Raw genomic sequence first — 15,276 nt, 5'->3', positions numbered from 1 at the left:
TCGCAGTTGAAAAAGACAAAAAGACAACCATGATGGTTGAAAATTGCAACTGATGTAATTGACGGTGATTGTGAAGGATTGATAGCAATCGATAGTGATAATGATATATATATATTTTTAATTATATGTACATGTAAATCTCAGGTATGTTATTAATATATTACACCTAACATGACTCATCACCTAAAACACCCCTTCCCTAAATTGATTTTATGTAGTGAATAAAATTACAATTAATGTCAAAATTAAAAAGATTGAATTAGATTATAAATTTGCAAAAAGATTTGAATTTTTTTGGCTATTAGCCCTTATTATTATAACACCAATATTGAAGTGAAAACAAAAGAAATATCAAAAAACAATTTTCTTGTCTTCACCAAATGTAGAGGCAGAAACCATTAAAGAAAATAGAAACAACATCAAAAACAAAAATAAAAAGCTGCCACAATATCGAAGTCAAGGCCACATCATATTTACCATTTTATGTACACTTGATCTGCCAAGAACAGACCAGCACTAGCTGCTCACTCTTTTAACATCCTACATCACAAGGCTTATCTTTTCCGTTCTTCTTCTGTGTCTAAATTGTCAGAAGCAAGAACCAAGCTCTTGAAAAGACCAGCCATGGAATCCATCTACATGCAAGCTTCATGAGACATTCATATTGCAGAAAGCAAAATCAAGTCCAACACAAGTAAAAAAGTCCTAGCAGCCACCGGATCGAGCAAAATCAATGATCAACTTTGCAACAGCACTGGGTTTCTCTAGTTGAGGGAAATGCCCGCAATCTGGTACTTGTCGAATAATTGAATTGGGTAGCTCGCTGTGCAGTCTCTGCATTGTGTTCAACAGAAGACATCAGAAAAGCATCTCAAAAAAGGCAAATTTCTGTCTTTGAACAATCTTGGAGGAATGCTTTTTTCAAGCAGTGGCCATATTGCCATGTTCAGTTTACAACAGATTTGGTACTTCAAAGGCTGTAGATTCAGTTTGAAGAAATGGAAACAGATTGAAAGAATCAACAGTAGCAACAAAGATTCTTACTACAAACTGCCGTGTAACATATGGAATTCTTGCAGAGATCGAAATAGTTGTAAATGGCTCCAAAGTAGGGAAGTATGTGATTCGTTTAGACTATGTACACCACTAACGTGTCATGGAATGGGTAGGAAACGAGAGTTCCAACTGAAGGCAGTTTAAAAATGTTGAAAGATATTCAAATAACATGATAGCATTGACAATAGTGGCTTCCAATGACAATTAAGGGTACGTTTCCTTACAAGTATTGTCATGAAGTCCAGGACTCCAGGCAGATGAAAAGGATTCCAATTGCCAATTACAGTTAAGTGCATATACTGTTCATCATGTCAACAACCTCTTTCTTTTTTTTTTCCCCTCTAATTTTTGTACTTTGGAGCAGTAAAAACTGTGAAAAGGACAAATTCCTGAGCTGCCAGCAGAGCCAAGATGAAAATTGAGTATAAAGAATTTGATTGTTTATGCTCTTGAATTCCATCTGGCTTACAGAAACGTAACTTTGAAAGTCCAAAAAACTGCAGAGAATCAGTTTGGTTGCACTTCATCCCTTACTATTTATTTTTGTGTAAAATTGTTGTGACAATGCTCATGAAATTCGTACACCTTGTTCTGTAATTAGATTAAACTCATTTCTAGCTGGCAAAGGTTTGAAACTCACAATGGCAAGCTTACTGCTGACAATGTTGTCCTGTTCTCCCCAGATAACAAGAGCTTTCTGCTTTACCTGAGAAAAATAAGAAAGAAAACCCATCATCACGGAGATTGTCAGTAACAATCTGTACCGACTTCATAGTTCTTTCAAACTGTAAATTAGTCTAGCGGCTGTAATCAGATAAATGATAAAATAAAATTTCCAAAACTGCTTCTGTTTGAGATGCAGTTTTTGTCCATTCCCAATTCTATCAATGAAGCAAGTAGGGGTACAAGGGAGGCTAAAATGAAAATAGTGGACAATCTAATTTGTTTGCTAACACAGCTTGTGCCGTGTAATATTTCCCATGCAAGAACATATGAAAAATAGTTATTATCTGAATGATATTTTCAGACACATATATGCACGGAATGTTGTATATATATTTGTTAATTGGAAAGTTATATCTAATCTGTAGCAAATAATCCTAAAATCCATAATCTTCTTTCAAAGTTTTTTTTTTTTTTTTAATCCCTGGATACCCCAGCTAACATTCATTTTATAGCAACAACTTTTGAAGCAAATCCCAAACAGAAGCTTGACCAAGCAGTCATCGCACATTGCATTGCCTTGCATGTAATGTCAAATGCCATCTTTTTTTTTTTTTTTTATCAATACCATTATCTCTAGTGGAATAAGATTAGATTTTCCTCCTGCCTGTCTGAAAACACTTCAAGTTCTGTGCTGATTCTAGAATCTGAAGCTGTGAATCCTGTTTTAGCACCCAAGAAACTCCGAAACAAGCTGTTTTCCTTTTGACGGCCTATATGAATCTTGTTCTGGATCACATACTCATTTGTAAAAATGGAACTTCTTCCACTATATAGGGATCACTGTGTTTACACACTTAGAAGCTTCCCTGTTCTCTTTGTTGTTTTCAGTTTTCCAAAACAGTGAAAATATGTTTACTTTTATATTTTCAAAAACGCATTTTCAAAAATAAGGAAAATTTTTGTAAAGAAAACTCAAAACAAAAAGTCGTTTCGGTTGTTTTCATCACAAACACACTCAAAATTTCCAAAATGTGAAAAGCGCTACAGATAAAAAGAACGCGTTTTCAGCAATCTCAAAATAGACACTCAAAACACAAAACTGAAAATGAATTCGAAACTCAAAACTGAAAATTGAAACACGAAGAGAATAAAAATGTTAACTCATTTGATAACAAGCAGATCAATATATGTTTCCTAATACTCTCCTAAAATGTCAATCACATTGGACCATAAAAACTAAAAGAAGATGGAAAAGGGAAAATATTTCCCGGCACCACGGCCTGGAGGTTTCATGGTCTTAGTATTGAGATAATCTCAGACATCACCTATGCAAATAGTAGAGAAGAAATGTACATAGCTATGCAAAAATGATTTCCAACATAATTGTGTTGTTGGTTGAAGGAAATATTTAATCCAACTGTAGCGAACTCCAAGAGTACTATGCATTAAACATAGTCATGCCTCATGAATCAAGGCACATTATCATTAATTCTCCCATAACTTTTCTCTTGCAACACCCTATGTTATTGGCCTTAGTTCATCAGATCAACATCAAAGTCCTGTGCATAAAAACATGATGTAGGACAGGACAGTAAATTTAGGAATTAGTATTCTTTATTTTACTTATTTAGTTTATTTCTTATTTTCATTTCTTTCCTGGTTTCTCTTGATTTCTTTTATTGTCTTTCTGTTTCCTTTAGTTAGCAGAATCCTAATCAGATTAGCATTATGTTTATAATCTTAATTAGATTGGATGAAGGAATCCTAGTTAAAATAGACTTTTATCTATTAGTTATTTATAAATAGTCTTTGAGATTGTAATTGTTGGAAAAGTTAAAGAAAATAGGTCTAGATTATCTCTATCATGGCAGGAAATCAAGAGATCAGGTTGTTGGGCAAAAGTGATAAGAGATGTACAAACTGAAGTGATAAGAGATAAAAGAGATAAAGCTGTTCCAGATGAGAGATAAGAGATGAGGCAGTTCCAGAAAAAATAGGGAAGATCCGTGCAGCAAGTTCAAAAATTTCCCTGATTATCTTTATCATCCAAGTCTAGTTTGAATTTGTTTTTCTATATTTATCCCTGTATTTTAGGAGATAAGTTTTAGGAGATCTTGTGTATATATAGCCCATCTTGAGTTCAATGAAAGATGAGAAAACATTTTACAATTAATTGAGTAAGTTTTTCTTCCTACTCGATTAAACTCTCCAAGTACTCGAGATAATCCTTCTATTTACTCAAGTAAACCTCCCATCCCTCAGATTTATCAATTTTGTTCATGGTATCAGTGCCACCAGTTCCCGTAGCTGAAAATTATTTTTCCTCACCCATCAAACCGTTGAGTCCTAAGTTGCAAGTAATGGACTGGAAATCAATCAGCAGTGACAACTAGTCAAACATCTACCGCTGGTTCCATTCCAGTTAGAGCTACACAGGTACCTATTATTCCAATATCCTTTGACAGCCATTCTCTTCAGATTACTCAATACAAACTAAATGGAACCAACTTTAGAGAATGGTCTCAATCAATTTTGCTAGTCATCAGGGGCAAAGGGAAGGTTGGGTATCTTACAAGAGCAACACCTATGCTTAATATTGAAGCAACAACCTACAGTGTTTGGGATGCTAGAATTCCATTGTCATGGCTTGGTTAATCACCTTGATGGAGCCAAAGATCGAGAGGACATATCTCTTGTACAAAATAGCTAAAGAGATTTGGGAAGCAATGCAGGAAATTTACTCAGACATGCTAGTGTTTCCGATCTGCAATTCGGACAAGAAGACAAGGTAATCTCTCAATCATTGAGTATTACAATATTTTGACTGTGTTGTGGCATAATGGATATGTTCTATGAGATTAGTTGGGAATGCCCTGAGGATGGAGTAAAATACAACAAGATGATGGAAAACGAATGAGTAGTTGACTTCCTCCATGGTCTCAACATTGAATTGGATGAAGTTTAGACTACTTGGAGCTAAACCTTTTCCATCTATACAAGAAGTCTTTGCAGATGTAAGGCGAGAGGAAAGTTGGAAGAAGGTAATGTTGAATCCATCTGTGTTTTCTAACAATAATGTTAGCCCTCAAAATTCAGCCCTTGCTACCTCAAAGATGAAGGCTACTACCCTACCATGTAGTGAGTTCCAAAAAGACAAACACTGGTGTGACCACTGTAACAACCTATATCGTACAAGGGAAATCTGCTGGAAAATCTATGGTAAACCAGCAAATTGGAATCTAAAAATCAAAGGAAGTCAACTCAATCCGCCTATATGGCAGATTCAAAAACTGGGAAGTCCACCAATCTGACTTTATCTACAAATCAAATGAAACTTTTGCAGCAGTTACTAAATCAAACAAAGTTATCAAAAACATTTGATCTTGAGACATGTGATCGGGATGTAACAGTTTCAATGGCTGATGGTATAGTATCCTTGGCTAAAGGGCAAGGAACAGTTTATGTGGTAGACTTAGCCTTAAAATTTGTTTTACATGTGCCAAACTTGAAATGTGATTTATTATCAGTGAGTAAGCTAAACAAAGACATGGATTGTATGGTGGCATTTTTTCCATCTCACTATGAATTTCAAGAATTGTCTTCGGGGAAAATGATTGGCAGTGCTAAGGAGAAGAATAGTCTTTACTAGATTTCAGGATCCTATAATTCCTCTAGATCTAGGTTACAAAATAAATCTTCTTTTTTTGTTGTTTCAGATTTTGAAATCATGTAAGGATATCTGCTTCTAGAGACTTAGTAGTAACATAGGAAAGACTAATACCTCCATTTTTTATTTCTTGCTTGATAAAATGCTGATCAATCTTTACATGTTTCGTTCAGTCATGTTGTACCGAATTATTCACAATACTGATTGCTGACTTGCTGTCACTGTATAGCCTAATTGGAGTAGATACAAATATGTTTAGGTCCTTCATTAGTTTCTTTCCATTGTGAGCAGTGTATTCTTGCTAAACAGTCTAGACAACCTGATCTTGTTCATTCTTATAAACCTTCCAAACCATTCTATTTGGTTCATAGTGATATATGGGGAGTTGCAAGAATATCTAACCTAACTAGTACTCATTGATTTATCACTTTCATGGATGATTATGCAAGAGTCTGTTGGGTGTTCTTAATGAAAGAACAATCTGAAGCCATTGCTATCTTCAAAAAATGTCATAAGATGGTGTCTAACGTGTTTCAATCCTCAATCTATGTTCTTTGTTTAGATAATGGTCGAGAGTATTTTTCAAATGAATTCAACCATTATCTAGTTGAACAAGGAATAATTCACCAAAGTTCTTGCCCTTACAATCCTCAACAAAATGGGTGGCAAAAAGGATAAATTGCCATCTTCTTGAAAATGCTCGTTCTATAATGTTTACCAATTCTGTTCCGAATTCATATTGGGGGAAGCAATACTTACAGCCTCATATCTCATTAATCAGCTTCTTTCCAAGGCCCTTGCATTTCAAACTCCCTTGAGTACCTTACTTGATTTCTACCCTCATACTAGGATCCTTAATTCTCTTCCCCCAAAAGTCTTTGGGTGTACTACTTTTGTAATCATCATCCTTCTCATTCCAAACTTGAACCTAAAGCTCTTAAATGTGTGTTTGTTGGCTATTTTCCTACCCAACAAGGTTACAAACGTTATTGTCCTTACACCCAAAAATTTCTTGTTTTTTGTGATATCTCATTTCTTGTGCGTCAACATCTTTATCCCAATATCTCTCTGGGGGATATATCTAGTACAGAGCAATATTGGGATCCTACTATTTCTCTTCCTACATCAATTCCTACTACTTATCTGCAAGCTGAAATTGGAACTGAAATAGTTGAAGCAGTCCCTATTCCTACCCAAACCTATGTGACCAATCAAGGGGGACAACAGGTTCCTCAAAAACCGACATTGGTTTATTCTAGAAGGTCTTGCGATCCTCAGTAAGGTCCATCATCAAATCTAGAGAAAAGACCAATGAATGATAGTGTGGAAGAGGTATCTATAGAATTTGATGATTTGGACATACTAATAGCTCTTCGAAAAGAGGTAAGATCATGTGCTAAATACCCTATTTCTAGTATTGATGAGATCAAGGTTCCTAGAGATATATATTGTGTTCTACAGGACTCAAAGTGGAAGGAAACAGTTGTGGATGAAATGCAGGCACTAGTAAAAAATAATACTTGGGTTATTGTGGAATTACCTGAGAACAAAAATGTAGTTAGCAGCAAGTGGGTGTTTACAATTAAGTATAAGTTAGATGGAAGCATTGACAGATACAAAGCTAAACTAGTAGCCTAGGGCTTCACACAGACTTATGGAATAGATTATGAGGAGACTTTTGCTCCAGTTGCCAAGTTAAATTCAATGAGTCTCACTTTCGCTTGTTGCTAGTCTAGACTGGGAATTGCACCAACTAGACATTCAAAATGCATTTTTAAACGATGAACTAGAAGAGGAAATCTACATTTAGAATACCTCATGGTTTTGAGATGGAGGACAAGAAAGATAAGGTATGTAAGCTAAGGAAATCCCTATATGACCTTAAACAGTCCCTAGAGTATGGTTTAAGAGGCTTAGTATCACTTTAAACTAGCTTGGGTACAAACAATAGCAAGCTGATCATACATTATTTATAAAACAAGTCGTAAAAGGAAAGAAGACAATTCTGATTGTTCGTGTGGATGATATTATCATTGTTAGAATTATTAGTATAATTGTAATTATTATGTGTGTTTTATTTGTAATTAGGTTAAGCCCATAGATGTTTAAGGTTCATTATGCCTACTATAAATAACAAGCTAAGAGAGGCTAATCTTTTAGGTTTTTCTCTCATAATTATTTTCTCACATAGTATCAGAGCCATCGGTGAGAAAAACCCTAGTCGTCGCTGTGTATCTTTTTTCAGTGACTGTCAAACCCTAGCCATCACTCTCACTGTCACTGCCCATACCAGAACCCCACTATCCGACCACCACCCGATAACATCGCCACCAGATTGACCAACTGCCGAAGAATCGTTGTCGCCAAACCACCCATGTGTCGTCGCCACGCGTTACCTCCGCCTCCATGCGTCGGTGCGTGACAGTGTGTCCACCAGTCATTTTTCTCCGACTTCTCCAAATCTGACCTTCGATGACCCCTAAAGCTACTTTTGGTGTCAAAGTCCTCACCATGTCCGATCTTAGTAACGCGATTTCTGCCAATGCTACTCCCACTCCAATTTCTGTCGTTGCCTATGCTGCCTCTCAATCCTTTACTATCTCCAATCTTGGGATGGCCAATATTACCATTGTCAAGCTGATAGGGTCTACCAATTATCTCTCATGGGTAGCCTCTGTCAGAATGTGGTTCAAAAGACAAGGCCAAGTGGATCATCTTACCACAAAGACTGAAAGTGTGCCAGAAGCTAATTGGGCTAGATGGAAAAAAGTTGATGCTCAGTTATGTAGCCTCATATGGCAGTCTATTGATCCATCCATCATATAGCTCTTCCGCCCCTTTAAAACTTGTGTTGATGTGTGGAAGGAAGCTGAAGAGTGCTATACAAACGACATCCAACGTTTGTACATTGTGGTCTCTAATATCAAGAATCTCAAGCAGGAGTCATCCATGGAATTTTATCTGGGACACGTTCGGGCTCTCATGCAAGAATTTGATGCTCTTCTTCCTCTTACTACGACCTGCATCGAACGGATTGCTCAATGAGAGAAGTTTTTATAGTTATTGCTCTCTTCGGCCTGAAACTAGAGTTTGACGTTATCAGGTATCAAATCTTGACCAGCTCCGCTAGTCCTACCATGAAGGACTCTTTTAAACGGTTGTTGAATATGATAGGTGCACATGGTATGTCCTTTTCTTCTCATGTTGTTCTTCTAGCCGAATCTTCAGCTCTTGTGTCTCAAGCTTCCACTGTAGGAGGAATTAGAGAACGCAATAATGGTCATCCACGTCAACAGTGTACCTTTTGTAAGAAGTTGGGTCATCTTGAGGACAAATGCTAGAAAAAACATGATCAGCTACCAGTGAAGCTCATGTATTTCAGAACGATCCTAGTCCTGCTCAATCTTCATCAGGTTCACAATTGGTACCTATGTCTGCAGCTGAGTATGATGCCTTCCTGAAGTTCCTAGCCACCCAGCAGTCTCATCCTAGTAATCCCGTTGCTTGTGTTGCTCAAGGCTCATCTATTAGTCTTTGGATTATAGATTCTGGTGCCACTGACCATATGTCTGGTAATGAACTTCTTTTCTCTTCACTTACCTATTCTAATACCTTGCTTATTGCCTACTGTTACCCTGGTTGATGGTACCAAAACTACAGTTAAAGGGATCGGCCAAATCACACCCACCTTGTCTTTCTCATTAAACTCTGTTTTATATGTTCCTGATAGTCCTTTTAATTTGATTTCAGTTAGCCAACTCACCAAAACCCTTAACTGTTCTGTTATCTTTACTCCTACCCCTGTTTGTGTTCAGGACCAAAGTACAAAGCTGACGATTGGCGTCAGACATGAGTCACAAGATCACTATCATCTTGTTGTGCCTAGTTTGTCAGTAACTTGCACCAGTGCCGCTTCTCCAAATCTTCTCCACAGTTGTCGTGATCATCCCAACCTCTCCAAACTGAAGAAATTAGTTCCTAGTTTGTCGTTATTGTCCATGTTTAATTGTGAGTCGTGTCAGCGTGGTAAACACGCTCATAATTCTTTTTCTCATCAAGTCCATAATAGGGACGAGGCTCCATTTTCCATTGTGCACTCTGATGTACGGGGGCTCAATCACGTCAATTCTACTCTTAGTCTTTCATATTTCATGTCTTTCATTGATGACTTTTCTTGTTGCACTTGGTTGTTTCTTATAAAGAGTCAGTCCGAGTTGGTTTTCTATTTTTCAAACATTTACTATTGTTGTGCCATGAAAAAATGGGAGAAAAAATAAGGAATTTTTTCAAAAATGAATGAAGGCGCGGCTGGAGGTTTACTGCGAAGGGCAAGCCTCGCGGCAAGAGCGGGCCGCAAGGGCCAGCCTCGTGGTAGTCTGTTGCGAGCCGCCTCACGGCAGCTTCGCAGCAAGCACCCCCCCTCTTGATGAAGCTTAAGCCCCACTCAGCAATCGTCACGTGTCAACGCTAGCCATAGTTGTTAAAGGCATGCCTAGCCGGAAGGCGCAAATTCGACGCTTTGCCTGGGCTAAGGTGAGGTGATTTCAACGAGGCCCTCGCCTTGCACGATGAGGCGCCGAGACGAGAGGCGCGCCTAGAAACCTAGGTTTTAATTAAAATCTGGGCAGCCCAATTCGCTCCTCACTCCATCTTCCTCCCGACTCTAGTCACGCCTACATCCTCTCTTCCTCTCCTCTCCAGCCTCCCCTTACATTACAACATATTTACATTTACTTTAATACATTTTTTTTAATTTATATTTTACATTCCATTTACTTTAATACATAAATATAAATAAGAAAGTACCCCTCATTTAAATTTAATAAAAATATCTAAAAAATCAAAATCCATAACAATAAGAAAATAGAATTTTGATTTAAGTACAAATTCATAATTTAGCAATTTTACCACCCCCAAAATACATACCTGCTATTTCTTGAAAAATTCATTGAAAATCATTTTAATAACAATAAATATCAACTATAAAATATCGAGAGATAGTTTTTCAAAATGAAAATATTTTCTTATATGTCTCCTTATAATGTGATAATCTTCCAAATTTAGAAAAATAGCATTTTTCAAAATGAAAACATTTTCTTGATTGTGGACTTATAGTGTTTATGTGTTTGTTTAGAACTTTACATGATGATTGTTACTTGTTTGATTTTGAACTTTGATGATGTTTCTAGTTTAGAATTTACATGATAAATAAGTCAATTTTGATGTTGTTAGTTTAGAATTTGAAGATAATGAATCATGAATAATATGCACGTGTTATTATTGATAATTTGATAGTTGTTTATGATTTTACAAGATCTTGAATTTTTTTTCTAAAAGGCGTGCCTCACCTAGCCTCGTACGGCTCGCGCCTCAAACTCCTGGACCCTTTGCGTCTCGCTGTGCCTTGCGCCTTTCAGAACTATGGCGCTAGCCATCCTTAAGAATCGTGCCCTATAAATACCCAGCTACAGGACATTGAAATGGACTTCCAATTTCGGTAAAATTTAGACAGTTTGACCTCATCTTTACCGTTTTTGTGAATAGTCATTGGAATCTGAGACTGACTTTGGCATTGGAGGGTTGTCGCAGGCGAGGATTCCCGTGAGCCTTTTAACCTATTTTCGAGTGTCAACGGGACAAAATCCTTGCGGTGAAGACAGAACTTTGCCGCGAGCCTTGTGGCGAAGACAAATCCTTGCGACGAGATCTTGCGGCGAAGACCTTTTGTCGAAAGAGCTTGTGGCGAAGGAAGATCTTTGTGGCAAAATCCTTATGGCGAGCATTCTTGCAGCGAACTCCCTTGAGGCAGCTTCTCTTACGGCAACCTAACTTCATCCGACACCAAGCTTGAGTGGACCCTACATCATAAATTTTAATTGTATTTTTGGCAACAACAATTTGGGGCCATCTGTGGGAAACGCAACAAAAAGCCAATCTTAACACAAGATGCCGAGAGGGATAAGATCAGCCGATTTGGCGAACCCGCCTAACCACACCCGAATGAGCGTTCGTACCAGGATGGGAGCCATAAGAAGCCCTAGTCAAGTGCACCCTATAGTATCAAAATTTTCAAAAGATCACCCTGACAATGAAGTGCGTTCAGGGAATTTTCCTATGCTCGAAGGTGACTAGATCGCCGGACTAGTGGGCATGGAGTGTTCAAAACAGGGAGAAGTACACATAATTGGATTGAGGAGACATGCGACAGGGCGAGGGAAACAAGTCCCACATGCAACGCTTGCTAGTTAGGAACAACACTCCTTTGGGCAGTCTTCAATTCCAAATGGAAACCTCGTGGTGACTTCAGGGATAGCTCCACCCACAGTCTTACTCTCAGACTATGAACTATTGCAGAAGAATTTTGAGGAGCTGAAACAACAGAATGATGTACTCAGGATGAACAATGAGGAGAATATGAGAAGACTATAGGGAGTCACTGATTTGTTACGTGAACTAATGCTGGACATTCACATTCCCCACATTGGACAAACCAATAGGAGAACACCAGAGATCCCAAGACAACCCTCCAAGGACCACACAACAGGGGATAAGAATCAGAACTCCAGGGCTGAATAGCCAAGTCCCAGAAGTAACAGATTCGAGAAGGAAACATGACAGGAGGGCAAGGAAAGCTCTCATGCATAAAGAGACAACAGAAAGCACCTACTCAAGAGTTCCTTATGACCCATCTCTTTGTCAAAATGAAGCAAAACAGGAAACACTCAAAGCGTTTGACATCAAACGCCTCATAGAAGAGGTGCTAGAGTAGAAACGAGTAATGATGGTGCTAAAGGTAACTCCCCCGAATGGGTTTCCTCTATCTAAGGAACTCCAAAGGCAACCAGTGCAACTAGGGTTCGAACTACCATAGCTTTCGGTATACTCGGGAAAGGAGGACCCCGAGAAGCACTTACAACGCTTTGTCACAGTGGTCATGTTACATGGATGGAATGAGGTCACTAGGTGTAGGGCTTTCCCGCTCTCCCTCGCAGGACAGGCTCAATAGTGGTTCATTGAATTACAAGTAGGACATATACGATCATTCGAACAGTTGAAGAAAGAATTCCTAAATGCATTCTCCGTCTATCTCCCGAAAAAGAAGAGTGTTATATATCTAATGAGCTTGCAACAAAAGCCGAATGAATCCCTAAAGCAATATATTGAGCGATTCAAAGTAACAACACAGGAAGTAAGGGATCTCCCAATCAGATTGGCAGCGTCAGCTCTGCTAAACGGAACTGCATACGCCCCGCTTAAAAGATCCCTAGACTTCTCCGAGCCAAATTCTATGATTGAATTATTTGACCGAGTAGAACAGTTTATCGTCCAAATGAAAATTTTGGACACAAAGGAAGTAATAGAAGAGGAAGGGAAACCCAGCCCGAATTGCAAAGGACCCTACGAATTCAGAAGATGTTAGGCCCCAATATGTGCATACTATAGACGTTACAAGGCGAGGCGATAAGAAAAGTTGGGAACACCGTGCATCTCAAGAGGTACTTCTCAGGAAGGAGACGAAGTGCGAGACGCAGAGCCGAACCTGTCACCAAAAGCGTTACTCGATCCGGCTAGGGGCCGGGATTGTCTTTAATTTTCCATTGTAATAAAATCCCCCAATAAATAAAAGAATATACCCCCTGTATTCCCGTGGAGTAGGCAAAACTATAAGCCGAACCACGTAAAATCTCCATGAGCCTAGATTATTTGTAGGTGTCATAGAATGTGATGAAGGTACGGCGGTTCAAGCACAACTCGCTCCCGAAGGTCAAGTCGCCTAGTGGCAATCTAGTGCCGATGACCACAAGCTGGCCCGGAATCACCAAAACATCCGATGCCTATGCCCGCAACTCACCCAGATCCCTCGTTTGAGTTCGGTGCTATGCCTTTTTTGCTAGACCTAACTCCTTGGTTGATCTGGCGCCTAGGTCTCCTGACAAATTCGGATGACTAGTAGGAATCTTGCGCCGGACCACTGGCCAAACCCAGATTTCCTAGGGTAGACTAGCTCTAAGAAGGCGGAAAAGAGGTGAAGCGATTACATGACAGCTCTAACATGAGCTCACTCCTAAAGGTCAAGTTGCCTAGTGGCAATTTGGTGCTGATAACCACGAGCTGGCCCGGGATCACCAGAACATCTGATGCCTATGCCTGGAGACTCACCCAGATCCCTCGCTTGAGTTCAGTGCTATGCCTTTTTGGCTAGATCCAACTCCTTGGTTGATCTGGCGCCTAGGTCTCCCGCCAAACTCGGATGTCTGATAGGAATCTCGCGCCGGACCATTGGCCAAACCCAGATCCCCTAAGGTAGATTGGCCCAAGGAAGGCATGAAGAGAGATGGAACAACCATATGACGGTTCTGCCATGATTCTGCTTATCAGAGTTAAGTCACCCAGTTGTAATTTGGTGTCGATGACCACAAGCTGGCCCGGGATCACCAGAACATCCGATGCCTGTGCTCGCAAACTCACCCAGATCCCTCGTTTGAGTTCGGTGCTATGTTTTTTTTACTAGACCTAACTCCCTGGTTGATCTGGCGCCTAGGTCTCCCGACAAACTCGGATGTCCGGCAGGAATCCCATGCCGGACCACTGGCCAAACCCAGATTCCCTAAGGTAAACCAATCTCGAAAGACGAACGTGAAGGACACAATAGCTAGTGTGCTATGATCCGTCTCGGGATCACCAGATGCACCGAAGCCTATACCTGCAGGCTCACCGAGATCCCTTGATTGAGTCTGCTGCTATGCTCCCAAGCTAGACCCGACTCCTTGGCTGGTGCCTAGAGACCTCGGCAAGCTCGGACGCCCTGCAAGAATCCCGCAGCGGAACCTATCCTCGAGGGCCTAGTTGCCCAAAGATAATCTGGTACCTAAGGCCCTGACCGATGTAAGATCTTCGGGTATTCTGGAACCCTCGATTGAGTTTAGGTGCTAGACTCGACTTTTTGCCTGATATTTTACTCTTCGATTTTGTCTAAAAGCAAAATAAAAGAGACAGGGGCAATTGTTATGCCATGAAAAAATGAGGAATTTTTTAAAAAATGAATGAAGGCACGATTGGAGGTTTGCTGCGAAGGGCAAGCCTTGCGGCAGGAGTGGGCCGCGAGGGCCAACCTCGCAGCAGCCTGCCGCGAGCTACCTCGTTGCAATGCTGGCCGTGAGGGCCACTACCGCGAGCGCCAGCCTCGCGGCAAGCACCCCCCCCTCTCAATGAAGCTTAAGCCCCACTTAGCAATCGCCACGTGTCAGCACCAGCCATCCTTGAGAATCGTGCCCTATAAATATCCAGCTGCAGAACACTGAAAGGGACTTCCAATTTCAACAAAATTTAGACACTTTGACCGCATCTTCACTGTTTTCGTGAATAGTCATTGGGATCCGAGACTGACTTTGGCATCAGAGGGTCATCGCGGGCGAGGATTCCCAAGAGCCTTCTAACCCATTTTCGAGTGTCAACAGGACAAAATCCTTGCGGCGAGACCTTGTGGCGAATACAAAACCTTACGGCAAGCCTTGTGGTGAAGACAAATCCTTGCGATGAGGCTTTGTGCCTAAGACAGAACCTTGCGGCGAGCCTTGTGGTGAAGACAAATCCTTGCGGCGAAAACAAATCCTTGCGACAAAGACCTTGTGGCGAAAAAGCTTGTGGCAAAGGAGCTTGTGGCGGGCATCCTTGCGGCGAACTCCCTTGAGGCAGCTTCTCTTACAGCAACCTAATTTCACCCAACACCAAGCTCAAGTGGACCCCACACATAAATTTTAATTGTTGTATTTTTTACAACAACTACTAAAATAAAAACATAGTTTGGAATTTCTATACGTGCCTTACGTAGTGATAATGCCCCTAGTGTTTTTCTTTTCAATTTACTACCTTTATAACTGTTAATG

At 40.0% G+C, this 15,276-nt stretch overlaps 1 protein-coding gene across 3 annotated transcripts in view; it reads right to left on the bottom strand.

Moving 5' to 3' along the window:
• Positions 1 to 377: 377 nt before the first annotated feature.
• The window catches only part of LOC127788502 (uncharacterized), a 42,628-nt gene continuing 27,729 nt past the window's right edge, over positions 378 to 15,276 (bottom strand). For all 3 annotated transcript variants that reach the window (XM_052316848.1, XM_052316851.1, XM_052316849.1), the window contains 2 exons: positions 1,697 to 1,762; positions 378 to 834 (listed from right to left, as the gene is read on the bottom strand). In XM_052316848.1, coding sequence (XP_052172808.1) covers positions 706 to 834; positions 1,697 to 1,762 — 195 coding nt within the window. In that variant the 3' untranslated portion in view covers positions 378 to 705. The remainder of the gene's footprint in view (positions 835 to 1,696; positions 1,763 to 15,276) is intronic.

This window comes from Diospyros lotus, chromosome 13 (assembly GCF_014633365.1).
Source record: "Diospyros lotus cultivar Yz01 chromosome 13, ASM1463336v1, whole genome shotgun sequence".
In the NCBI taxonomy this organism is placed as follows: Eukaryota; Viridiplantae; Streptophyta; class Magnoliopsida; order Ericales; family Ebenaceae; genus Diospyros; species Diospyros lotus.
This window is presented reverse-complemented; position numbering and strand designations above follow the sequence as displayed.